Source organism: Trematosphaeria pertusa (genome assembly GCF_010094035.1).
Source record: "Trematosphaeria pertusa strain CBS 122368 unplaced genomic scaffold BU26scaffold_7, whole genome shotgun sequence".
Classification (NCBI taxonomy): domain Eukaryota; kingdom Fungi; phylum Ascomycota; class Dothideomycetes; order Pleosporales; family Trematosphaeriaceae; genus Trematosphaeria; species Trematosphaeria pertusa.
The window spans coordinates 1,675,851-1,699,810 of record NW_022987218.1 but is presented as its reverse complement, the minus strand read 5'-3'; the positions used below and the strand labels follow the sequence as shown (position 1 = coordinate 1,699,810).

The window sequence follows — 23,960 nt, the reverse complement described above, 5'->3', positions numbered from 1 at the left end:
ACGGATTGAGTTGGGCATGGGGATGACGCTATCGCACCTCGAAGAACCTCTTCAACCACCAGACCTGGAAGACGCCCTCTCCGGCCAAGACGCACAGCTGGAAAATACTCCACCACTTGACACGCGCGTTTGTGCTCTCGGCCGTGTTCCTGTGCGTGCGCTCTCGAACGACAATGTAGCCCTGCTCGTCCTTGACCTGCGCCACGAGCTCCGACAATGACCGCACTGCAACATAGTCAGCTATCCCTTTTCTGTTGTCTGCGTCATGCTTCCACCTACCCTCCTTCTCCAGCGGATCCTGCGGCGCTTCCGACTCCGGTACGTAGACAATGCCATGGACGTTGAACGAGACCTCCTTCGTATTCGCGCCCCAATGCTCGTTGTTGAAGCAGTATGTGTATTTGCCGTCTTCTTGCGCAACGAAGGAATGGTCGCCCGAGGACACGCCGCGTTCGTGGACTACGTAGCCGCGCGAGGGAGTCTCGATCTACAGCCACTGATTAGCACATGGCCTAGACACTCTCGCTGTGAGCAATTGCCGCACCCAAAAGTCAATCTCCAGGTTTCCGCTCCCTCCAAACTCACGGTCGCCAACCTGGAACGTGACCGTCATCTTGTCGTCCTTGTGCAGCTGCTCGTGGAAGCATTCGCGCATGTGCGCCTTCATTTGGATGTTGTGTGCCGCGACGAGGGATAGCAGGCTGCCCGCCGCAGCGAGGAAGCCGAACGAGGGGAACAGCATGTTTGCGTCGGTCGTTGTGCTGCTCTGGCCGTGTTGTGCGCGATGGCCGAACTTCTGCAGATGCGCCAGGGTCTCGAAGTTGCCAGCTGGAATGGGTCGGAGAAACGTCGGCCCGTGGTAGCTAGACATCATCTTGTCTCAGGCGCGACCGCCTTTCACAGACATACTCCAAACTGTCTCCTGCGCGCATCATCATGTCTCTAGTCCGCATCCTCGACGATGGTCCATATCTTTTCTGGGAGGCAGCTTTATGGCGGTCGGGCTAGGATCATGCCGCCCAAGGACCTCGAGCAGCGGTGCATGTGCTCGAGGCAACATAGTAAAAGAAGGGCACAAACATGGCTAAATGCAAGCCCTAGAAAATCTAAATAGGTAAAACGTCACGGGCAGCCCCTGCTCAATTCCTCCACTATCATTCTTAGGCAACTCGCCTCAACGCTGAGTACACCCTATTGCCTTATTTCTCTGATTATTATGTTCAAAGCACCTGGTATCTCGTATTATCGACTTATAATACATGCCTTTCTTATTGTATTGAATCCGCGAACGACTTTCCGTCGGCTACGCGGTGATTTTTCGTTATTCCTTATGCAAGCTTTCCATGGACCGCAATACCGCATCTTATTGTGTGTACAGCACCGGCCATGTGCCGCTCTTTCATGTATTTTTCTCCGTCAAAGCCTTCTTTAGCGTTGCCTTGCGCGACGCCACCGTCAAATGGTTCGTTGCCAAGACGACCCTGCGTGCACTCACTTTTACCTCACCACCACGCCCGCCGACTCCAAAGGCTCTGGCCAGCATGCTGTCTGGCTTTCTCATTCTAAACTTCTTCGGAATTTCTCGCTGAGCTCTTTCGTCCGCCCGACGCCTGTCGTTCACCCTCTCAAATCTCTACTCGAGCCCCAACCTCCGCCATGACGTCCAATCCGCCTCCCCGACGCGTCTCCATGGCATATATCCTTGGCTTCAGCAACAAGCCCTTCAAGGAGCCTAAGCCGCCGCCGCCGCCGCCAAAGCCCCCGAAACCGAGCGAATGCGTCCGGATGGTACGCTGAAGTTCTCCAGTACAGGATATAGTGCTAATTGCAATTGCGCAGATGACCACGCCCGGCGCCGTCATTGAATGGGCGGCTAGCGATGGTCGCAGAGGCGCACTTACCGGCGATGGCAAGCGTCGTCTTACTGCAGGCAATCTAGCGAAGGTTCCATCAAAGCCCATGTCAGTCAAGGAAGCTGCTGCGAAGCCGGAGTCGAAGAAAGCTGAGTCAAAGAAGGCGACCTCATACAAGGCCGCTTCGAAGAAAGGCGACGCGGAGGACAACCTGGCCGGCCTTGGCGACTTACTGGGTGGGTTCGATGCAGGAGGGGGCGATACCGGGGGTGGGGATGGGGCAGCGGAAGCAAACAACGCACATGGCTTCACGAAGGAGCAGGACGAAAAGCTTCTGGAGTTGAAGAGCGCTAATGCGAACCTATCGTGGGCCAAGATTGGAGAAGAGATCGGCAAAGATGCCGGTGCATGCAAACAGCGCTTCGGCGCTGTCAAGCCGAAAGACTGGAAGCCAGCCAATGCCCAGGGCAAGAACAAAGGGGGCGGCGGCGAAGGGAAAAAGAGCAAGGGCAGGAACCATACCCAGGAGAATAAGCAGGAAGGGAAGAAAGAGGCGGCATCTGGTGGCGGCGATGCCGCAAACCCCTGGGGTAATGACAATAACAACGGTGGCGCCGATGCGTCTGGTGCATGGGGAACTGGGGACGCTGCTTGGGGTGCCGGCGACGGCAACGCCGGTGGTGATGGGAACAATGATAATCTATTCGGGGACGCCTTCGGGGGCAATGCTGGGGGCAACAACGACGCCGGCGATTCCGGCGAAAACAAGAGCAATTCCGGTGACAACGGCGGAGGCTGGGATGCCGGTGGAGGCGACTGGACGGCTGGCAACAACGATGCTACAGGAGGCGGCAAGGACAATGCATGGGACAGCAAAACTGGTGGTGACAACAATAATGGATGGGGCTCGAACGACAATACTGGAGCAGCGGCTGGGGACGCATGGGGCTCCAACGACCAAACTGGAGCGGCTGCTGGCGACGCATGGGGCTCGAACAACAATAACGGAGGAGGCAATGGTGCCGCCGGCGACGCGTGGAACACCGAGAAAAACAATTCCAACAACAAAAAGGATACTGGATGGAGCAACGCCGTCGACGCTTGGGGAGCCCCTGCTACCAAATCAGCTTCCAAACCCGCCTCAAAGGCCGGCTCCGCCAAGCACTCCAGCAAGCACTCCGTCAAAGCACCGTCTCAGTCGAACTCCAAGAAAGTCTTTGGCTCCAAGCATGGTTCGGTCGCCGGCTCTGTGCATCCATCCCAGAATCACAGCAACGGCCGGTCTATCGAGATCAAGGTCTCGCCGGACGACACCTTCTCACAGCAAGACTTGAGGCTGATTGCGAGGATCCTGCAGCAAGATTGCGCGATGGTGTGGGATCGGGTCGCGTGGAGATTCAAGGACAAGACGGGCAGGAATCTGCATCCGGATGTGTTCGAGAAGAAAATCACTGGGAGGGTGGAGAAGAGGAGGGGCTCGTGAATGCGGAGGTTCTTTGCTATCCTAGCGCAACATCGATGGAACATAGTGGCGAGGAATAAGGAAGCTTGCATCCGGCTTTGATATGACCGTGGGCATATCAGCGCGCTCTGGAGTTCTAATAATGGAACATGTGCGAACTTGCACCCCCCCCCCCCCCCCCCCCCCCCCCCCCCTACATCAGGCGCACGCCTATTCCAACTCCCCAATCAGCCCTTCCCAAGGGCTAAGCTCAATCTTCCCACCCGTGCTCTTCTTCCCCAACTCACGCTCATCATAATTCCCCGCCCACCACCGCTTAACGCTCATCTCTCCCATCCCATCCCACTCCACCGTCTCCCCACTGAAGTTCAGCACAACGACACACGCCGTATCCTTGCTCCACCGCTTGTACGCAACCACGCTCTCATGCTCTGCGTCGATAAGCTCAAAGTCTCCGTATACAAACACTTCTTTATGTTTCTTCCGATGCTCCAGTCCGCGCCTCCAGAAGCTGTGCACGGAAAGCGTGCCGGGTTGGGGATTCGGATTGGCGAGCTGCGCAGCGACATTTACGGTTTTGTAGTCGTCATTTACGCGCATCCAGGGCTTCGATGAAGGTGAGGTGAAGCCTGCGTGCGGGTCCGCGGTCCATTGCACGGGCGTGCGCGCGTTGTCTCGCGCTTTGCGCTGCATGATTTTCCGCGCCAGGGCTATTTTCTCCGGGTTATCGGGGTACATCTCGTTGTATCTGGACTCATCAGCTGTGACACCCTTTTACCAAGAAGCAAGGTGACGCACTTTTTGAAGAAATTAATGCTTTGGATGTCTTTGTACTCCTCCGGGCCCCAACTCTCGGGCACATTGCGCATCCCAATCTCCTCGCCCTGATACACATACAGAGTGCCCGCCAGCGTAGTCTGCAGCAAGCAGAGCAGCTTGGCGCCGTACTCGCGCCACTGGTCACTGTCGTCCGTGTACCGCGAGACACTGCGCGGCTGGTCGTGGTTTTCGACGAAGAGCGAGTTCCATCCATCTCTTTCCAGCATAAGCCGCTGCAGTCTTGCGACGCAGCGCTTCAGATCGCGCGCGTTCCACGGATGCAGCGTGAATGTGAACTCGCCGGGCACGTTGTCAATGTCGACGAGATCGAAGGCGAATATCATGTTCAGCTCGCCTGATTCGGCGCCGACGACTTTGATGATCTCGTCTTCGTCGCGGACGAAGGGCATTTCGCCGACGGTGAGGGTGTCGTACTTGGAGAGCACTTTCTGGTTTATTTCTTGCAGGAATTCGTGCAATCGCGGACCGTTTGCGAAGAACTTGTCGCCCGGCTGGTATGCATGGCTTGGTGCTAGCACCTCCGCGTCTGGGAAGGTTTGCACCTTCGAGATCAGGTTGATGACGTCCATGCGGAAGCCGGACGCACCGCGGTCGAGCCAGAAGCGCAGGATGTTGTGGACCGCTTCGCGCACAGCAGGGTTCTCCCAGTTGAGGTCTGGCTGCTCAGGCGTGAAGAGCGAGAGGTAGTATTCCTGCGTGTTCTCGTCCCATGTCCAGGCGGAGTTCGCTTCGCCGAGGAGAAGCGCCCAGTTGTTGGGTGGCTGGCGATTTCCTTGTGAGTCGTACCTGGGGGCTTTCCAGATGTACCAGTCGCGCTTGGGGGACGATTTGGAGGAGCGAGACTCTAGGAACCATGCATGCTGCGCGTGGTTAGCCGTAGTGGAGCGGTTGAGAGACGGGGGGAGATACTTGATCGGAGGTGTGATTGACCACCAGATCCATTATCAGCTTCATGCCGCGCTTCTTGATCTCCTTGATGAGGTTGTCGACGTCCGATAGTGTCCCATAACTAGGGTCGATATCTTCATAGTCGGCGATGTCGTAGCCCATGTCCGCCTGCGGGCTTTTATAGACTATTTTCCAGTCAATACTATGCGCCAATATAGTCAAGATGCTTTCTGCCGAGCTTACTCGGTGATACCCATATAACATCGACGCCCAGATCCTTGAGATAATCCAGCTTCTTTGTGATACCCGGCACATCGCCCCAACCGTCTCCGTTCGTATCGAGGAAGGAAGCGGGATATATCTATACCCAACATCAGCGCAGTGTCCCCGCCATTCGCATCTCTCAAATCATACCTGATAGACAACAGCCTCCTTCCACCACGCATGCCTATCCGTGCCGATGTGCAGACCGCGCATCTCAGCGTTCGTACGAGAAGACATGTTCGCGATTGCGGCGCCGCAAGCCATGTCAACTTTGTGTGGAGGAGGAATCGTAAGAGTAGAGAAGGTTGTGCTGACTTTGATCTGCACGTCACTGCAGGCGCTTTTTGTGGGCCCTTTGCGAGGGTGCAGGCACGACCTGCCGATGCCGCCTCAAACACCAACTCTTAGACGTTTTGCTCCCCAAGACATCTTTCCGAATATCTCTTTGGCAACCGCCGAACGCGATACCAAGTGTTCACCGGTCATGCTTTCCGTCAAGCACGCCGCCGATTGGCTGCTTGAGCTGCACAACCGCTACGTCATTGGTCACGGTACTTCGCACACCACAGAAAGCCACATACTTGCCAGTGTATATCATACGCAGAGGCTGCCTTCTTCATCCATGCTCGGCTCCCATTTATCGGTGGTTAGGAACCCTAGAAAGCATAATCGGCCACATGTTGCGTTCCTCCAATTCGCATTCGCATCCCCAGTCGTCCCGAGAATCCTCCCGAACAATGACGTACTCGGATCCTGAAGACCCGACCGACCAGCGCACACCATTGCTTAGCCACAACTCCAGTGGTCCGGAAACGAGGACGCGAAAGCGATGGTTCCCCAAAGTTCTCAATTTCCTTTGGGGAGGGATCTATGCGCCCGATGCGTCGACGTACGGACCGATTGAGATTTTGCTGAATACCGAGGATGTGGAGGAGAGGGACCGACTGACTGAGAAATGGAGAGACAATAGATTAAATGAACTGGGCTTCGTGGGAGTTGTGGTACGTTATTGTTCCCGGCGGATAGTTTGATCACGTGACTTTACCTGAGCTTTTACCTACCTCAACTGCCAAAATCGAAGCACGACAGATTCCAGTACATGTATAGGTTCGAAGCTGACTAGTGCTAGGCTGCCTTACTTGCTGGGGTCCTAACATCCACCGGATCCTGGCCAGACATTCTCCCCAACGGCGGAAAATCTCCTTGGCCCGTTCGGACTTCGTGGTACTGCGGTATCATCCTCTCCCTGTTCAGTATCCTCACGGCGGCGGACCAAACCGTCCGCCTCTACCGCCTCTCTTCCCACCGTGATGGATATCGCAACATCAGAAAGCTCCTGGCAAAGTCGAACGGAAAGCACAAGCCGGGACAGCTACGCCCCAGTACGGCCCAGATATATACCTGGCAAATGCCCGTCATGTTTCTAACCACGGCTACTATCTGCATGATTTTCGGCATGTTTCTGCATGTATGGAGTGCGACAAGACACCTTGACCATGCGTCCTGGTGGGGTCCAGACTCGAAGGTATGCTGCCGCTCTTCTCCTTGCGTTGAGTTGCTAATTGTGGATGGGCGACAGGTTGCGCTCACGTTTACGATTGTTGCCATCATTTCGATCGTGATCTTCTTTACCGGCCAAGTTACACTCTACGCTCCACAGGAGGACTCGGACTAGTCTCGTTCTTGACTACGGGCTTTTTCGTTGGCACTTTTCGTTCAGCGTATTTTGCCAGGTGAATCGAGGCTTGGCTATTTCAAGAGTTCAAGTTTCCGCTACTCGACCAGAGCGATATTAGGATTTGGGGATACTTTGGTGTTGACTCTGCTCGTCTCTTCCTGCGGGCCTCTAGAATCTAGTACTGTTACCTATAACTAACTTCATCACGCTTCACAATCCTAAATCTTTACTAGCTCTCTTCCAATTGAGTCTCTGATTTTATTACACTTTATCTTCTGACAGTTCCGTCCGAAGCATCGAGCAAGAAAGTAATAACCCAGGGCGCGCGAAGTCTCCGCTTAAATAAATGTAATATCCTGGTACTAAGGAATCTCGATATCGCGACAACTAGCGTGGCTTATAGTCTTATGGTGCTACAGCAAGTATTACTCTCTTTGGCATTCGATGGAGGTCGGCTGCAAAACGGAAAAATCTCCTGTCTGCTCGGACCTCTTTGCCAAGCCTTTCCGCAAATTTTCTATGCCAAGCCACCGGGCCCAGAGACCATTCCGGTTGCTGTTGGATATCCAATCTAGTCATTCCAATATTGTGGCGATGAAGCCATATAAATACCATCCTCTCGAACACGGCGATTTCACTCGCATCCTGCTACTTCACCCCGCCACAGATCACGCTGCGCCCCTCCGTTGCGACCTGAAGCACTGCCAGGAGCAGACATTCTCCTGCGAGGCAGTCTCTTACGCGTGGGGGACGCCCATTTTCACGGGGACCCTCTTCTGCGATAGTGATGATGAACATATTCAAATCGCGTCCTCTCTGGATGCGCTCCTCCGCGCTCTTCGAAAGCCTTCAGGGACGAGAAAGTTATGGGTCGACGCCGTGTGCATCAACCAAGAGGACACCGATGAAAAATCCCGCCAAGTCCGAGCTATGTCTGAGATCTATCGCAGGGCTCGCCAAGTAATCGCTTGGGTCGGTGAGGATTATGATGATGCGTCGAAAGTTCTTCTCTTCTTTACGAAGAACATTGAGGAGTTTTGGCGAGTGGACAGCATGATTGGCGGATTCGAACGTGCAATATATCTAGACTCGGATCCGGGGGCAATCGAAACCCTTGAGAAGAGCATTTGCGAGACTTTCGGCAGACGCGATCTTGCAGCTATTCGAAAGATCTTTTTGCGACCCTGGTTCAAGAGACGCTGGATAATCCAGGAGGTAGCACTAGCAGCGAAACCGATCATCCGTTGTGGTTCTACAACCATGGGCTTTTTCGACTTTGCTCTTTGCGCCAACATCATAAACTTGTTCTATGAGCAGCGGGAAGGACACGTCTTCGATCCACGGTGCATGATGGACGATCACATCACTAGTATACTCCAGTCTCTTGCAGCGCACCAGGACTCGAGGTCTCAAAGAGGCATGAGCTCTGTAGGCCCCAGGTTTCCAATCCTTGAACTACTACATACCTACCATGCCGCGCAATGTTCCGATGATAGGGACAGGATCTACGCTCTCCTCGGACTGAGTGACGATCTCGTATCGAAGCCTGATGTTGATCACGCCCACAAAAGGCGCAGGCGTTACACAACCGAGATACCAATCAACTATGAGGATGGCGCCGAGCAGGTATACACCACTCTAGCCCTGAAACTGATGGAACGTACTCCCTGGGGACTTGGACAGATACTACACAGCGCTGGAGCATTCAGGCCTGACGAAAGGACTGCCGCCAATATTCCGTCCTGGGTCCCGGACTGGAGGGTCGATATGCGCTTTTCATCAGTGTCGAGTTCACCTTCCGAAGCCGGTGGCGAAGAAGATGACTGGAAAGTGTCCGACGACAAGAAAATTTTGTACCTTCAAGGCTGGAGGCACAGTATCGTGTCAAAGAAGACAGGTGTCGTTTCTGAGATATTCTCTTTTGAGCAGCTGAAGCATACCATCCAGCAGTGGTGGAGATCCTATATCAGTCTGCGAAAGGAACGAGTTACTGGCACAGTGACAGACCTGACTTCGGATGCTTCACGGTATACTACTTTCTTCGATTACGTGAACTTGGAAGAGGAGCGTTGGGTGGGTAGCGGTGTTTACCCGCCAAAGAAGTTTGTTGATCTCCTATTTAATAAGGAGCAGAGCACGAAGGAATTGAACAGCAATGCAGTTTTCGAACCCAAGAGCGACGAGTCTTCTGCTCATGACAACGAAGCTCAAGAATCAGGGACAAAGACATCCAGCATCACGGACTTCATACTGCAGATGCGATCCTGTACCAAGCAACTGATCGGGATGATGAAAGGCCGTTCTCTTTTCATAAGCGAGAAGGAAGAGCTGATGAACTGCCCGGACGACACAGAGGTCGGGGATATCATTGTACTCTTCGCGCCAGAGGACAAGCCTTTCGTGATTAGGCCGTCCACTACCGCTTCCACTACATGTGGTAGAGAGCAGAGCTTTTCTCTTATTGGGGGCTGCCACATCGAAGGTATCGACGGCGCGCTTGATAGGGAAATGCTCGGAAATCCAACCCAGTTCCTGCTAGTATAGTCAACAGGGAGTAATATTCACCGGAAACGAGGGCCACAAGGTTACTATTCTCCTAACTCGCGCTCTCTATCACGTAGTGCGTTCAACTTATATCAGGATGAACACGTCAAGTTGGCATTGTACCTTTGACTAAAATCGCTTATCGCAATCTGATTTGGCATGGCAATGTGAACGTGCGAGGATTTCCGTGGCTGCGTGCTTTTGCTCGTGCCGGTTTTCCAAGGTACTATCAGGCGTCCATAGATTCGCCAGCGCTCAAAGTAGGGCGTGGACTTGGTGGGCTCCAGCCAATCAGAACTCAGTATTCGGCCATTTGGTAGGAATCGGCCAAATCATATATATTGGCGAGGTTATTTATAGAATTTGCCGGTCGCTCAAGAAATGGCTACTGTAGTTGAAGCGAAACAGCGATTTCCATAGGTCACATATGTGGAAGAATGGTGAAGTCGTGTTCCCCATAGTCGTTGCGCAACGGCCATCCTGTCGTTCGAAGCGAAGGCTTTGAATACGAGGACAGGCAATCTGGAAGAACGGTCGAAATAGCCTTATCGTGACTATCGCGAGAGCATGGTCGAGAAATCCGGGGTCGTTCCGTCGTGCATCTCGCTAAGTGATGTCATGCAATTTGCATTGATGAAATGCCAATGTAGATATGGCTTTCGCGAAGCCGAACGTAGCCGTATACGAGACGTTGATAGACGGGTTGATATTGATGTTACCACTTCTTAGTGCAGGTTGGGAATTCGTTTCCCATCCTTGCGAATGTATTGGTCGTCGTCGTTGGAGTGGTCGCACTCTGGAAGCTGCGCTATATTTACCTCGTGTTGTAGATGCGCAGACGCAGGTGTTCGATGTCATCGACCGTGGTGGTGCGAGAGTTCCTGGATATATAAATTGAGAGATCGACGCTGCCGGAGTAGGATCAGTACCAAGCTCTCAGTTCTTTACAACGTTACCATTGTCGAACTTCGACCATCCCATCGAGAATCCAACGATCAAAGCCACCCCTCCAGACCGCCGCAAACCCAAACAGCGAACATGAAGCTCGCTATCGTCGCCGCCCTCTTCGCCGTCGCGCTTGCCTCTCCAAAGGACCCATACCCGGCTCCTTGCGGCCGCTCCGATCCATCCGGTATCTGCACGACCAAGCCGAAGTGCTACGATTTGGGCGGTTTCTGGGTCCAAAGAGACTGCACCTTCTACAACGTCTTGGACATTGGGTGCTGCTACGACATCCCCTCGAAGGAGTAAAGTTGGGAAAGGAAGCGAGCGGACAAGGGGGCCTTGGTCCAGGAGATGAGTGAATCAACAGACAAAACAACAGAAGAGACTAGCCATGAAATCGAGACAATTGATGGGAACTATTGAAGTGTGGCGTGATGTCTCTCAGAATCGTGGTGCTGATGTCCACAGGATGCCCGGGCAACCTCTAATCAGGAGATCAGCCGGACGCGGTGAAGCCATTTCAATGAAGTGAGTTGCGGGTACTCCGACACTCTGCAATAGATACGATGCAAGAACGTGTTGGTCAAGGAAGAGGAATGGAATGAATGTTGCGCGGGCCGCGGCATTTAGCTGAAGCGGTGTTGCTTACATAAGTTCTGACAAGGGTCTACGGAAACCAACCCATCTCCGCATCTGCGCCGACTCATCATCGCAGACGACGATTCTGCAAAACCAGCACATGTTACTCAAGACAAGCATCTTCGGTGACAATCGGTCTAAGGTTGATCGTTGCGCCGACCTTTCTTCCGTCTTACCGACTCCCCTCGGGTCAGGCGCACTTCCCGAGTCTGCCCGAAAAATTTTCTCTCTGCCATGGACCCTGATGTGAAAAGCGCGCAAAGCGTTCAGAAGCAGGCGCTTTGAGCGCTTCGACAAGCAGGACGGAGACCAACATGTACGTGTCGAGATTTCTATTGACCGCTGTGATGTCGAGCCTTTAAGCTGCGCTTTCATTCCTCCGTCCTCCGGCTGCCATCCGCCTCGACTGCCCGGTGTGAAAACAAGCCTCGTCCCCTACCGCACTCGTTTGACTCCAGGCTTAATTATATCTCTGAGAGCTCCAAACTTTCCGCTACTCTACAGCATTTTAGCGGCAAGTATCAGATCTTCCTTTCATTCACCTACACGTGCATGTCTACATGCGCTCTTCACTTTGCTTATCTTCAGTCGCCGTTGATTTACTCTGTTTATACATCTTGCGAGTCCTTGGCTGAGCCTTCTCTTGTGGCGCTGCAGAAAAGACAAATCTACGCAGGAAAGACCATCCGGCCTCGCATGTCCTGAACGCGCTGTCTCCCACGTCAGTGCACATGCTGCATCCGCCGCAGCGCCCCAGCGCTCATTCCGGGTCCCACCAATTCGAGACCATGAAGAAAAGAAAGAGGTCCCAGGACATAGCCGTTATGGCCCCGCAGAAGAAACCATCAAACGTCGTCACCGACACCGCTGCCAAGGAACCATGTCGGCTGCTGCAAGCTCTCCAACAGTACGGCTTATTGTCAGGCATAACATCTTACCTATTCCCGAAGGATCTTTTCGCTCTTGCAGCGACATCGAAGGCCGCCCATAGGATGATCTTTTCGAGCAAAGATAGCCGTTCGACCCTCCTCAAAAAGATGGCGTGTGACGGCAAGGGAGTCCGCCTCCGGAATTCGCTACACAAGAAATCCAAATACTTCACTCAATTCGACTGCACTAGTTACGTCCAATGCGGCACCCACGATCTCAACCGTGAAGTCGAAAGTCGGCCTTGTACATCGTGCAAGCGCACTACTTGCGACGAGTGTCGGGTTCACTGCGTGTATCAGAGCCACTACCAGCCTCCAGACGAGCCAGACGAACTGCCGAACTTCTCCGGTTTTGCCCTGCTGTCGTCACAAGAGATGGGAATTATCAGCCCTCTTCACCTCGGTCGCAACGATACTGCATCTTGGGTAGACGCGTCCGCCACACGCTCGAAACCACACCACGATCAAGGCTTTCTCGACCTTCCTCTCGAAGCAGGCGTGTACGCGGCGCCGGAGTCGGTCGCCGAGATCCTCGACTTCAACTTGGGAAGCGGACCTTTGCAGTTTTCGCGGTCCTCCGACTCGCCTCATCCGTCACCTGTACTTCAACCGTTTTGGGACGTCACCGAACAACGAAAGCGATCGTTCTGCGGGAGATGTTTCCTTCGAGAATGCGAATCTATCAGCAACGGGTATCCGAAGGAATGTCAATGCACTCTAAGAGCCCGCTTTCTGGATCGCTGGCTCTGTTTGTGTTGTTATCGACGCGAGATAAGCGCGGACAAGAAATTTTCCCGTGGCGCAAAGCTCCTGTCACCAGCCGCGTGCAGCTGTGGACGTTCTTTTCAGTCCGAAGCAGCGCGCATTGTGTGCCTCTGGTGTCGCGGTGAGGCGGCGTCGTCCGCCGTCCCGCCATAGAAGCCTAGAGACAATGGCTCGTGGAAACACGATGGCTGATCAGCTTTCATGGCTTTTGGAATCAGGAAACGCGGGAGCGGAAAGGGTCTCTAGTCTAGAAGTGGTCATTTCCCTAGCGAATGCGCGCGGGAGAAGGACATACCAAATGAGATGGGACGATCACGCTTCTTAGGCTAGCAGCACGTTGGTGTGTACTCGGAGTTCACTTTGGCAATCTCGGTTTGCATTCTCGGTTTGCATTCTCTCCACTTTCTGTATCATCACACTGTACAAGCCTGTCTCAACAGCGTTGGAGTTCGGATGCGCTCGTAAAATCCGGGTAGGGAGGTTCTCGAAAGTCGCTTAGTGTCCCTTAATACTCCGTTTCTCTATACTTTATTTCTTAAATCCTCTTTCAATCTCCCGTTCAGTCCTGCGCTAAATATCAATCACACCCTCAGTTCTTCACTTCGTTCACAAGTGTTCACATGCATACGTGCGCTTCGCTTGATCTTCTCTATTTTACTGCTGTCTTTCATGCCCAGCATATCAAAGCCAAACCTGGAACCGAATACACTGGCCTTTTTTACTTGATACGGGCGCCTGGAGGCCATCACCGCCAACGTACGCTGCAGCGATCTGATACAGCGAAGATATGCACAGCTAAGCCATAAACGATCTGCGGCTCAAAGCTTACATGGACAATCTCCTACGCTGATGAGATGCGACAGCTCTCGCATGCGCATCGGCAAGATACTTCAAGGCCAGGCCAATGGATAACTTGGACTGTCTGCTTGTGGGGTACTCAACGACCGTCATCTAGTAGAGAATATGCAAACCCCGCTGCATTATCTACTATAATGAGTGTCAGGCCACGTCTTCCGCCAGAACCCATGCCGGATACAAAGCCCCAAAAAGAAGGTTAACAGAGTGCACGTGATATCCAGGAGATTCTAAACCTTCATCCGGCTTCATCATGCCCTATCTCCTTACCCCAAATCCAAAGAGCATCCATCCAACGTCCCATCACCCCATTCACTCCAAACTATCATCCTCATGGAACACCAAAGCCCTCACCTCAATACTCTCCCTCCCCTCCCTATCCTCCGTCCCCGGCACATGAAACGCCGTATGCGGGACCCTCCTCGCCCTCCCATCCAGCTTCGAATCGAAGCACTTAATAAGAATCACTTCATCAGGCGCAAGCCCAGATTTATAAAACCACCTGCGCACTCATCAGCCCAGTCCATGCCTCTTCGCGCGGGAATCCAATCCAACCAACATCCCTAGGAAAAAATAAACCCAACTCACCGATGCCCAGCCCCGTACCTTACCGCATACGTCTCCCCCCTCCGATTCGGATAAATCAGCTCCGTCACCACCAAATCGCCATCGCTCACGCTGTGCGCGTCCGCCACCGCCAGCGGGTCCCGCTGCACCGGCTTGATCGGGCGCCACACGTTGATGATCTGCACGCGGCCTTTGAGCAGCTCCGCCGCTTCGGCGGGCAGGTGGTGCGGCACGCGCGACAGCGCCGCGCTGTACGACTGGTCGATGTGGACGCGCTGGACGGGGCCGCGCAGACGCAGACGGTGGTCCGTGGTTTCTGCGCTCGGCGGCGGGCGCCGGATCGTGTGGTCGAAGATGAAGATGCGGGAGGCGCCGGTGCTGCGCGGCTCGTTAGAGTGACTGGGCGCTTGGGCTCATGCATTTATCTGGGAAGGAGGACGGCTTAGGCGTCTGTCTACCTACACATCCTTAAGCAGCTGCTCCGTCTCAGGATAGTACTCCGCCTTTATCTTCTCGTCATCGACAAACTCCTTCTCGGTGCTCGTGTGCTTGTGGAACTGGAAGCCGTTGCCGTCGAGCGAGTACTCGGCCTCGCGGCCCGCGACGTCGCGGACGGTGACGGGGTGCGCTTCGAAGGGGCGGTCGTAGGTCTCTGGGCGGTCGACGTATGTGGGGGCTGGCGGGGAGCCGTCCGCGTTCGGCTTGTGGTAGTGCAGCACTGTGGCGACGTCTTGCGGCTCGGGGGCGGGCGGGTTGGATGTGCTGGTGAGGATTTGGTGGGGGAAGGAGGGCGGTGATTGCGGGTGCTGGACTGCTGCTGTCGCCATGTTGGGAGTAAATGTTGATGGTACTTCGATTGGTATGCGTTGGGTTGAATTCGAGGATATTGCTTTTGAGAGGGGGTTACTTGGGCGGTGGTTTTGCGCCTTCTTATATGTTCAAACGTGGTGTCTGACATTCTGACATGGCGCTTTGGGTAGTATGTACGACTCCCCCTGCTTCCCCGCAAGCACGCAATCGGCTAAGAAACCTCCGTGATCGATTTCAAAGCTGAATGCACGATCAGACGATCCGTTGTTCGTCCGTTGGAAAGAGCCCACTGTTGATGTGTTGCATATTCGTAGGCGCTGGACTCGGCAGCCAGTCTCTTTGCGTTAGCAGTAGTCGTTTGAACGACGTGCATGCTGATAAATGCAGCGTGCTATCAGTTCACGACACGCATCAGAGCATAGCTGTCAGATTAGTAGACGCTGTATTTCTAAGCGGCATACGTATCGCATTTTGTAGTACGAAAATGGGTAGACCGGCGCAGTCCTTGTGATTATCATGGTGTGGCACTGAAGCTCTCCTTTACCCGGGGATCAATCGGAAATGGGGCTCGCCAGACGCCCCCAGTGAGATACCAACATTACTCGGATTATCTAGGAACATGAACGAGTTTGGTAATCGTAGTGCCATCATCGAGCACACTGGTATCCTCTTCAAGACGGTACCCCCTCCACTTTGGTATGAGTTTGATCCAGACGTACCAATAAATGATGCCAAATATGATACTACGATCAATCAGTACACCATCGCAGCAAAAAATCTAGACGACTTACATGCTGATCCCTACTACGGCATACGTAGCGTACCAAATTCCTCCTGTTCTATGCTTGGGAGGAAAGAACGGTGCAGCCAATAGAGCTATGCTGAGCGCGATTCTGAAGACCACTGCTCCGATCCAAGCCTTGAATGGTCGCTTCAAGTCTGGCCGCTTGTATCGTAACCATAGCACACCGATCGAGATTGCCAGAGCGAACAGTTGGCCAGGGTAGCCCTCGACCTCCAGAATAAAGGAGTAGACTTCGCTGGATGGCGGCACGACGATGACTAGGAGTGAGGGAATGTAATGCACTATCAGACCGCCCATAGGCGCACCAAATGGTCGCGAAGAAGCGAGAATCTCCGACCAGGGAAGAAAGCCTTGACGAGCAATTTCCTGGTTTAACCGAGCCTAAATAGTTTCAGTAAGCCATTCTGAAGGAATATCTGTGAGTGCTCACCAGAGCGAAGGTAACCACCATAACGTTTCCAGCGCCCGATAGCGCCACCGCCAACGACAGTATCATCTTGCCTAGCCCCGGTCCGAAACAGCGTTCGAAGAAGAGGGCCGCAACTAGCTCCCGGCTCCCCTTGATCTCATCAAGGGGAACTACGATAAAGTATGCGACGTTGACTAGAAGATACAGAACGCATGCAGTGAGCAGCGCCGTTATTGATACCGACTTCAGTGTTCGAACCGGATCCTTGACCTCATTGAGGACGTTGTTGACGTTGCTTAGGCCGGCATAGGAATAGAAGACTTTGAAGAGAGCAGTAGAGATGACGCCCCAGCTCCACTCCGTATCCCTCCAAAGATCTGCTCCCCCTGGAAAGTGACTTTGCCCTGAGTCCGCCGGTCTGAACATGACCACGAAGAGCCCGGCAAAGACCATGAAGACCACGAGCCCAACCTTGAGCCATCCAAGGAAGTTCTGGACAGCAATTCCGGTCTTAAGGAAGCAGCCATGCACAATAGTAATCGCTGTGAGCAGACCGACCGCTAGCGACTTGCGCGAAAAATCGGTTCCTTCCACGTTGAACGCAAACAGCGTATACTGCGCAAAGACGATGCAGTTACTGGCCGTGAATCCGAGGAGCACCGCCTGAACGGCTACCAAAGTCGATGCGAGAAAGCGCGGTTTGCGGTACGTGAACTCTAGATAGACCTTGTCGCCGCCGGACCGAGGGAGAATACACCCGTATTCCAAGGAGATCGCCAGACCACAAGCTGCAATGACGGCTCCGATGACCCAGAGGGTGAGGCTAAGCCCGACGCTGCCGACAGATTTCACGATCACTCCAGGTGTCGCAAAAATGCCGCTGCCGATGACACGCGAGATGACGAGAATATACGCGCTCGGCCAGTTGAGCGTTCGCCCTAGGATCGAGGTTTCCGGTAGCACATCGTCTTCGACAGAGCGCGTCACGCCCTCTCCCGTCCTGCTTCCAGACACCGTCTTCGCTCTTTCCGTTGGCGAGGTGGATCGTGAGAGCAAGGGACGCTCTTCGTCTCCGGTCCATGCCATGATGTTGGATGCCGCGCAGCTGGGATCAAGGTCAGGAACTTGAAACATGATACCGAATGCTTTGATTTAATGGAGGAAGTGCGTCGCAGGAGTCATCGTCGACGTTGTCCTCGCAGCAGGCAGAGCGCCTGCTGGAGGTTGGAAAGGTGCGACAGCAGTTGTCATTGTCAGCAGATGGCATCATCCAAGAGTAGTATTTCGTGGAATCGGGATTCCTGATAACCATGAGACTGTCATGTCGGTATAGGGCGTGTTGATTGGTGCCCTGGATGGGCCGGGGCGCTTCGGTTAGCACGTCATCCTTAGCACGATTGACGCGGTGTGTCGTCGAGAATGGACAGGGCAGATTGCATAGAAACAGGTGGAGGGGAAGATACCGCGGCAACCCGCTCCAATCAAGCTTTAGACGCTGCATAAGCTTAACGTCTGACGCTAGGGAGTGGGGATCGTTACGAAGCTGGAGATGTTGCAGTCACGTGATGTGGTTCCCGATCTTGGAAACCAGCGAACCCCCATATTTGGAAGAGTGTCTGGCGGTGGACTTACAACGCATCCAACGCCGCTGGGAAAGCTGGAATTATGGGCGCTGGTAGCGTGTAGGCCCCGTTGTCGCTCCATGTTCCGGAGCGTCGTGTGCCGTCCTTCCGTTCATCGAGCTCGTCTTCCGAGGATATATCGATTAGCTTCTGAGGTGAGACGTTTGAGATGCCCAACGTTGTCAACTTGTCCTGCAGGATATTTATTACTGCGGAATTGCCTCCCCTAAAGGATGCGAGCAGAGAAGAAAGCGAATGAATCAGGTCTCTTGGTCCGATGCCGAACCCGGCATCTTGGTTGAGCGACGGTACGAAGATCATGACGTCCGCCAGCGAGTTCGCGATATCAAATAACTTCGACTCCTAGTCGCAGGTCAGCTTGGTGTCTTGTTGTAGGAGAGGTGCATCGAACCATTCCAGGACCGTGCGCTTCTAAGCTCGCTTTCTTCAAGCTGCTCACATGAGTGAGAACCATCTGCGCAACCTTCGCGGGGAACGAGAAAGAAAATTCGTCGTTCTCGTCCGTGGAGCGTAGGCTGGTTACGCTCAGGGCATGCTGCCAGAGGAAGATGCGCATCCATTGCTGTGTCATGGAGATATCGGCACGTTGCAACTCGTTCTGCAAGCTGCGTGAAGATTCATCATCTGCGAGCTGCTGGTGAGCAAAGGCTAGCGCATTGCGGGCAGTAGCTGGGTCGGCGGTCATCGTTACATCTAGAATATTGAAGAGGTGGCAAAGCTGGATGAATGCGGGCGTGATGGAGCCATCGTTTAGATTGTCTAGCGATGGGAGCTCCGGCGTTCGCTTCAGCATGGTGGGCACATCGTGTTGGATCGAATGGGCTCTGAACATCCATCAGTAATCTTGAACGCTTTTCGGGTCAAGACGGATACCTCTCAGTAATGAACAAAAGCCAATATATCCTTAAATTATGCTGCTGTTGTTCGATGTGCATGGGCTGATAGTAGGAAGGGTTATGTAGTCCGATGATGTGCGCTTTCGTGATCGCTTCTCCAAGGAAGACGGTCGATGCAGCCATACGACCAATGTTTGCAGAATATACGTGCAAGAAGAAGGTGGACAGGAGAGACCAGAGCGTCACATTCTCTCGGTGATCTGACTCGTTGCGTGCTCTCTTCGCTTCGGCTTCAAATACACCGCTTGCAACCCGAAAGTGTCCGTCCCCGGGGCTTCCTAGCTCTGCATCGATTCGGAACTGGCTTATCGTAGCTGCGCAAATAGCTGTAGCGAGGCCGTAAGCTTCCAAGTCATCCGGATGGGTTAGGAGGCGGGCGATCAGGATTTCTGTATCCACAACTGGCCATATCGGATAACCGCGAGCCTGGTAGACTTCTAGATACTGCGAGATGGAGGACGTGGATATTCGCTGAGGCTGCTGAGGTGCGCCCGCGAAGGTCGGACTGACGATATCCGGCCATCCTAGGCCGTCCAACGGCGGATCGCTGGTAGGAGGCAGTGGATCCAGGAGAGGGAAGTCAGTAGTGCTTGGACTCGCATCGTCTAGACTCGTGTCGCTTTCGCTCCTAGGTCCTGGGTCGAGGCTGCTTCTGCTGCGCTCTTGCAATTTCCTGATGGCAGCCTCAGTTGTTCGCCGAGGCCCTTTTGGGCCCGACTTGCCGTGCGTCTTAAGATAGGTGCAGTCCCAACTGGCGGCCTCGCATCGTGAGCAGGGTTGGCCACCGTCGCATCGGACCTTTCTGATCGAGCAGGGGTCGCATGCCCTGCGTGTCCCCTTCCGCGGCGCCATGCCCCCGAGGCCTGCGAGAACTACGCGTCGGGAAAAGTGCTTGCGAAGCACCCAACGCGGCGGAGCCCCTTATACAGCCGGCATCGCACAGGTCGGGTCAGCCACGTGCGATGGGTCGGATTCGCAGGATCGCGATGCACTAATGCAGGGACGTCGGAGGAAGGACTCGACGACAGAAAGTGAGTGCAACAGCCTGATAGCAATAGTGGGCTTGTGTTGCAGATGACGTTGGGAGGTTGGGGTGGAAAGACGCGTGCAAAGGTGGGGAAGCGGCTGCATCTCGGTGAGTCCTTGCCTGTTTCGGCGCATCTATGAACGCCGCCGATCGATCTGCTTCCGATATGCATCGTGGCAGCCTCGTCTCTTCCTTGCACAGAGCCACGCCCACCGTACGCCAGCTATCCAAATCCATATATTCTTCTACTCACACGAACTGCTTCCACGGCACTAAGATCAAACCCCCACAGAAGATGAACAAGCCTCCCCTCACACGTACTCAGCACAAATCAGCTCCCCCCTCAAATCCATAACCTCCCCAATCGTCGCATTCGGAATAAGTCCCACCATCCACAGGTTATGATGCAGCGTCGTAACGTTCCCCTCATCGCCATCATAATCCAATATCTCCGGTCCGGGATACGTAAAATTGTTCTGCGCCAGATAGCTCGGCCGCGGCACATTCCTCCCGCTCATATCCGTCAAGCGGGCCGTCAGATTCGCGAGCTGCCACTCCCACCACAGTCGATCGAGGTTCGTGTGGTGCAGGAAGAACAGCGGATCGGAGGGGGAGGCGACGGCGTCGAGCATAGTGCCGCCGACGCCGGCGTGGCCCGCGGTGTGCGGGCTGGACTTGTAGCAGGTGTAGGCTGCTTCGTACGTGGTGCTGTTGTAGCATGAGGAGACGTTAGAGGGGGTGGCGCCTTGGAAGCCGTCTGTGTTGAAGTCGCGCGTGAGACAGTAGTTGGCGTAGTTCGTGGACTGGGTGATGTGGAGCTCGAGCTGGGTGAAGGGGCCGTCGGTGATGCAGGAGCCGTTGCTGTTTCCTCCGAAGCCGGTGTCGGGGTCGAAGACTATGGAGCCGGCGAGGTTGGCGACATCGAGCGATTCTTCCCAGTATCTGTGTGCTGTTAGACGGCTGTATGGGAGGAGGGGTAGAAGCGAACTGAAATCTTCCAATAGTTTGCTATGTATGGGAAGATCTTACGGTTGAGCGCCGGTATAGTTACACTCCGTCTGCAGCAGATACTCATGGGCACGCATATAAAGCCGGTGCCACGGCAGGAATGCGCCTACATCATGGATGACATTCGACTGGACGACGTGGCCATAGACCACTTCGTCCCAGCGATTCTTTGCCCAGTCGAAGAGCTGCGGAGGCGAGCCCATCAAGCAGAGCTCCGCGTCAATGTACGCCGCCTTCTCGTCGTCGGACAAGTTCTGCCTGAGTCCAGTTAGTATGGGTGACGCCTCATAGCGCAGCAATGCGACGTACCATGCTTTGCGTTGGTTGGTAGTACATGTTCCTGAGCTGTTGGCCTGTCGAATGGCAAGGCCGGCTACGTTGGATGCGATTGATAAAAGAAATGGGGTCGCGACGAGAAGAAAGGAGCGCATGGTGGAGGTAGCAACAGTACGCAATGATGAGCTTCTAAACGAATGTGACTTATTTCAAAAGAATGACTGGTATAGAGCAGCTCAGTCCCGCTATGTACGACCAGTCCAGAAGTAAGCCGCAGCTTTTATGCTTTTAGGGAAAGGCAGTTCACGATCTGCTTGCGTAGGTTACATACGAGGCCAAATTCCGATCAGCGCAATTAGTTTCCTCTCGTAAACTTTAGACAAGGTACATAGCTCGGGATTGTCCCCAAGCGTCCGCACGGCACCGATGCAATGGGAGGAGTGCGTGGCGAATCTACAAAGCAGACAGAGGTAACGTGCAGAGAACGCGGCGGCTAGGTCAATTGCAGTCGGCCATTGCCTTGAAGTGGCTGGTGCTGCCTCAGGCACATGGTCGTGCCTGCGTGGAAACGGGCCGATCCGAGCCTCTGGCGCCCTCGTCACTGTTTGTGGGGATGTATATCACGTCTTCGTAGTACGCGTACATTGAAAAATAAAATGAGATGTAGAATGTGTTCATACTAGCGGTACTCCAATCCCTGATGATGATGACCGTGGTGTAGAACATGAATCGTAAAGCAACGCTGAGAGGACTTAGTATGTGGGCAGGGGGTTTGAGATAGTAAAGTTTTTGTCGAAGAAGATGCGGCATAAGATTGTCCAAGACGGTCACCGATAGCCAGCTGCAGCATGAGGAATGTATCCATCCATTTTCTAATATATCCCTAAGTATCGCGATGGAGATCCATCGATACCGCCTCCTCTACAAGGAAGGCAATCATTCATCCATCAAGCAAGCCGCATTCCGCTGTGCAAAACCACTGCGGAAGAAGAGAAGACAGCGCCACGTAGCCAATAAACCACCGTAGCAACCAGGACCCATGACGACAAGCCCTACTTCCTAGTCCAAAAGACCCTGCATCGTCTCCGTCCATGATGCGATTCTCGCGTTCGCCTCGTCCAGCCGCTTCCTCAGCTCCTCGGCCTCAGCGCCCCCATTCGCCGCGTTCTTCTCGAGCTCCTCGTACTTGCTCTTCCAATCGTTCGCATCCTGCTTCGCAGCGACTAGATCAAGCTCAAGGCCGTTGATGTAGGTCTGAACCGCGGCGATCAAGCCGGTGCCTTGAGAGGAGGGGATGACCTGGGATGGCTGGACGGCCTGAGATGGCTCGTCGGTCTGGGTGCTCCTCGTCTTCCGGGGAAGGGGAAGGTTTGGGAACTTGCGCCGCAGGCCCTGTCCTATACATCCTCTGTTAGACCTAGAGATCGAAATTTTTACGCAAAGAAGGGGATCTTACCGCCTGCCTCGGGGGCCTCTCCATCATCTCCCTGGGCGCGCTTGCGCTTTCGGGCCACGGCAGACACATCACGTCCTCCGTTTGCCGCCGTCTCCGCCCCCGAGCCGGTACTCCGCTCCCCACCGGCGGTGTTCATATTCTGGACTCCGCGAGCAGCGAGTTTGCAGGCCTTCTGGAACAGCTCCAGTGGGTTCTTGGTCGATACCTTCTATCACCGTCAGCACGTGTCATCCGTGATCGCTTCGTCCGTCCTCTACAGCTGCAGGCCCTCAGGCCAATCTTCGCAAATATCGAAAGACATACCTTCAGAACGTCGACCTTCCCCATCAACATGCTCACAAATTCGACAAACACCCCGAGCCGCTCCAGCCCCGCCTCGCGCTTCTCCTTAGTCTGATGCTTGCCGTGGATGCTCAGAAACGGCTCGTCAAGACGGATATTGCCCTTCTGCCGCTCCGGGACCTCCTTCAAGCGCTCCCCAACCTTGCCTTGATACAAGATGATCCCGCCTTGCCCCGCCTTATCCTTGACGTAGACGGCCCATAGCTGCTTGTTAGACGACTTGTTGTTGAAGAAGCCGACGAGAAGCACATCGGTCGTGTCCGTGTCGCCGTCCGTGTCCTCGATGTCGCGGCTCTGCATGTTGTACAGCGCAGTGTTAGCGACGGCCGCGTACTCGGTGCGGAAGTTCTTTTTGCCATAGGCGACGAGCTCATTGAGCGTGTAGCTGTCCTCAGACATGATAGCGGTTTGAGGGGTATGCGCTTAGTGGGTGTGTAGTGGGTGTGGGGTGGGCTGAATCTGCGTCGACGTGTCGGTGTGTCGATGTGTCGAGGCGGCGATACGTCGAAGTTTTAAATATGCGCGACGCGGGGGCTTAGCGACGTCGCGGCACCGCTGCACCGCTGCGCTATGATCAGCTCCGATTCAGGCACTGCGCTGTGACAGGACACACCGGCGATGGCGTGATAGCGCAGCGGCGAAGCGGGGGTTCGACGTTCGAAGCCCTGCAGTGGACGGCGGTCCGCTTTCAAGGTGTTTCGGGGCTCTATACTCAGGCGATAGCTGCTAAGAGAAGAATAGAGAGCACCGGTTCATTGGGAGAGATTCTAGGGGTTTCGCTCTGTGCGAGCTGTCGCGGGTTTCCTCTAAGCGGTGCACATGATACCGCGTCAACGTGAGAGGAGCATCATGTCGCATCGGGAGGATTGCTCGACGGCGGAGCAACAATGAAGGCGGCCTTAAGCGCTACGGCCGATGGATACACTGCGGCTTTGATCAGCAGTTGAGGTCTCGCCACCTGATAACACACTGCGAGGACGGCGTCGGAGGCTGAAGGACCACACGACAACACCGTCTGCACGAGGCGGTTCGAGCAGCGCCCAATCATCTACGGGAATT

General features: G+C 54.3%; 11 protein-coding genes across 11 annotated transcripts; 5 read left to right on the top strand and 6 right to left on the bottom strand.

The window, feature by feature from the left end:
* Positions 1 to 28: 28 nt before the first annotated feature.
* Positions 29 to 742, bottom strand: BU26DRAFT_426488 (uncharacterized protein; the record flags this gene model as incomplete). The annotated part of the gene is made up of 3 exons (XM_033823671.1): positions 29 to 225; positions 280 to 487; positions 545 to 742. 3 exons carry the CDS (start codon positions 740 to 742, stop codon positions 29 to 31), a joined length of 603 nt encoding a protein of 200 aa, XP_033684295.1.
* A 434-nt stretch (positions 743 to 1,176) lies between these two features.
* BU26DRAFT_595055 (uncharacterized protein) lies at positions 1,177 to 3,336 on the top strand (the record flags this gene model as incomplete). The annotated part of the gene is made up of 2 exons (XM_033834922.1): positions 1,177 to 1,788; positions 1,840 to 3,336. Exons 1-2 carry the CDS (start codon positions 1,657 to 1,659, stop codon positions 3,334 to 3,336), a joined length of 1,629 nt encoding a protein of 542 aa, XP_033684294.1. The 5' UTR covers positions 1,177 to 1,656.
* Positions 3,337 to 3,525: 189 nt separating this feature from the next.
* On the bottom strand, positions 3,526 to 5,544 carry BU26DRAFT_564942 (glycoside hydrolase family 13 protein; the record flags this gene model as incomplete). Its single annotated transcript, XM_033833327.1, has 5 exons — positions 3,526 to 4,063; positions 4,114 to 5,015; positions 5,065 to 5,228; positions 5,287 to 5,404; positions 5,458 to 5,544. The coding sequence occupies 5 exons, from the start codon at positions 5,542 to 5,544 to the stop codon at positions 3,526 to 3,528; spliced, it is 1,809 nt and encodes a 602-aa protein (XP_033684293.1).
* A 178-nt stretch (positions 5,545 to 5,722) lies between these two features.
* On the top strand, positions 5,723 to 7,324 carry BU26DRAFT_519411 (uncharacterized protein). Its single transcript, XM_033829042.1, has 3 exons — positions 5,723 to 6,308; positions 6,437 to 6,832; positions 6,887 to 7,324. Exons 1-3 carry the CDS (start codon positions 6,045 to 6,047, stop codon positions 6,980 to 6,982), a joined length of 756 nt encoding a protein of 251 aa, XP_033684292.1. The 5' UTR covers positions 5,723 to 6,044; the 3' UTR covers positions 6,983 to 7,324.
* Positions 7,325 to 7,579: 255 nt separating this feature from the next.
* On the top strand, positions 7,580 to 8,632 carry BU26DRAFT_427333 (HET-domain-containing protein; the record flags this gene model as incomplete). Its single annotated transcript, XM_033823726.1, has 2 exons — positions 7,580 to 8,391; positions 8,425 to 8,632. Coding segments are annotated over 2 exons (1,020 nt in total), but the record flags the coding sequence as incomplete, so codon positions are not given.
* Positions 8,633 to 10,300: 1,668 nt separating this feature from the next.
* Positions 10,301 to 10,880, top strand: BU26DRAFT_519410 (uncharacterized protein). Its single transcript, XM_033829041.1, has one exon. It carries the CDS (start codon positions 10,568 to 10,570, stop codon positions 10,778 to 10,780), a length of 213 nt encoding a protein of 70 aa, XP_033684290.1. The 5' UTR covers positions 10,301 to 10,567; the 3' UTR covers positions 10,781 to 10,880.
* Positions 10,881 to 11,901: 1,021 nt separating this feature from the next.
* Positions 11,902 to 12,960, top strand: BU26DRAFT_531181 (uncharacterized protein; the record flags this gene model as incomplete). Its single annotated transcript, XM_033831008.1, has 1 exon — positions 11,902 to 12,960. The coding sequence occupies one exon, from the start codon at positions 11,902 to 11,904 to the stop codon at positions 12,958 to 12,960; it is 1,059 nt and encodes a 352-aa protein (XP_033684289.1).
* A 1,014-nt stretch (positions 12,961 to 13,974) lies between these two features.
* Positions 13,975 to 17,339, bottom strand: BU26DRAFT_531179 (uncharacterized protein; the record flags this gene model as incomplete). Its single annotated transcript, XM_033831007.1, has 6 exons — positions 13,975 to 14,164; positions 14,251 to 14,607; positions 14,692 to 14,881; positions 15,685 to 15,782; positions 15,831 to 16,225; positions 16,275 to 17,339. 6 exons carry the CDS (start codon positions 17,337 to 17,339, stop codon positions 13,975 to 13,977), a joined length of 2,295 nt encoding a protein of 764 aa, XP_033684288.1.
* Positions 17,340 to 17,881: 542 nt separating this feature from the next.
* Positions 17,882 to 19,644, bottom strand: BU26DRAFT_426267 (uncharacterized protein; the record flags this gene model as incomplete). Its single annotated transcript, XM_033823662.1, has 3 exons — positions 17,882 to 18,238; positions 18,288 to 18,720; positions 18,770 to 19,644. The coding sequence occupies 3 exons, from the start codon at positions 19,642 to 19,644 to the stop codon at positions 17,882 to 17,884; spliced, it is 1,665 nt and encodes a 554-aa protein (XP_033684287.1).
* A 287-nt stretch (positions 19,645 to 19,931) lies between these two features.
* On the bottom strand, positions 19,932 to 21,343 carry BU26DRAFT_457274 (amino acid transporter). The gene is made up of 3 exons (XM_033824941.1): positions 21,137 to 21,343; positions 20,849 to 21,085; positions 19,932 to 20,761 (listed from the first exon to the last, which is right to left on the bottom strand). Exons 1-3 carry the CDS (start codon positions 21,256 to 21,258, stop codon positions 20,131 to 20,133), a joined length of 990 nt encoding a protein of 329 aa, XP_033684286.1. The 5' UTR covers positions 21,259 to 21,343; the 3' UTR covers positions 19,932 to 20,130.
* Positions 21,344 to 22,146: 803 nt separating this feature from the next.
* Positions 22,147 to 23,692, bottom strand: BU26DRAFT_315695 (uncharacterized protein). Its single transcript, XM_033821980.1, has 3 exons — positions 22,863 to 23,692; positions 22,560 to 22,764; positions 22,147 to 22,500 (listed from the first exon to the last, which is right to left on the bottom strand). The coding sequence occupies exons 1-3, from the start codon at positions 23,298 to 23,300 to the stop codon at positions 22,163 to 22,165; spliced, it is 981 nt and encodes a 326-aa protein (XP_033684285.1). The 5' UTR covers positions 23,301 to 23,692; the 3' UTR covers positions 22,147 to 22,162.
* Between the last annotated feature and the right edge of the window lie 268 nt (positions 23,693 to 23,960).

Coding starts and splice junctions, on each gene's coding strand:
- BU26DRAFT_519410 (XM_033829041.1), top strand. CDS start 10,568: ATGAAGCTCGCTATCGTCGCCGCCCTCTTCGCCGTCGCGCTTGCCTCT.
- BU26DRAFT_519411 (XM_033829042.1), top strand. CDS start 6,045: ATGACGTACTCGGATCCTGAAGACCCGACCGACCAGCGCACACCATTG. Junction 6,309..6,436: donor TGGGCTTCGTGGGAGTTGTG/GTACGTTATTGT, acceptor GACTAGTGCTAG/GCTGCCTTACTTGCTGGGGT. Junction 6,833..6,886: donor GGTGGGGTCCAGACTCGAAG/GTATGCTGCCGC, acceptor GATGGGCGACAG/GTTGCGCTCACGTTTACGAT.
- BU26DRAFT_315695 (XM_033821980.1), bottom strand. CDS start 23,300: ATGTCTGAGGACAGCTACACGCTCAATGAGCTCGTCGCCTATGGCAAA. Junction 22,765..22,862: donor GGAAGGTCGACGTTCTGAAG/GTATGTCTTTCG, acceptor CGGTGATAGAAG/GTATCGACCAAGAACCCACT. Junction 22,501..22,559: donor AGAGGCCCCCGAGGCAGGCG/GTAAGATCCCCT, acceptor GAGGATGTATAG/GACAGGGCCTGCGGCGCAAG.
- BU26DRAFT_457274 (XM_033824941.1), bottom strand. CDS start 21,258: ATGCGCTCCTTTCTTCTCGTCGCGACCCCATTTCTTTTATCAATCGCA. Junction 21,086..21,136: donor ACCAACCAACGCAAAGCATG/GTACGTCGCATT, acceptor AACTGGACTCAG/GCAGAACTTGTCCGACGACG. Junction 20,762..20,848: donor AACTATACCGGCGCTCAACC/GTAAGATCTTCC, acceptor AACAGCACACAG/ATACTGGGAAGAATCGCTCG.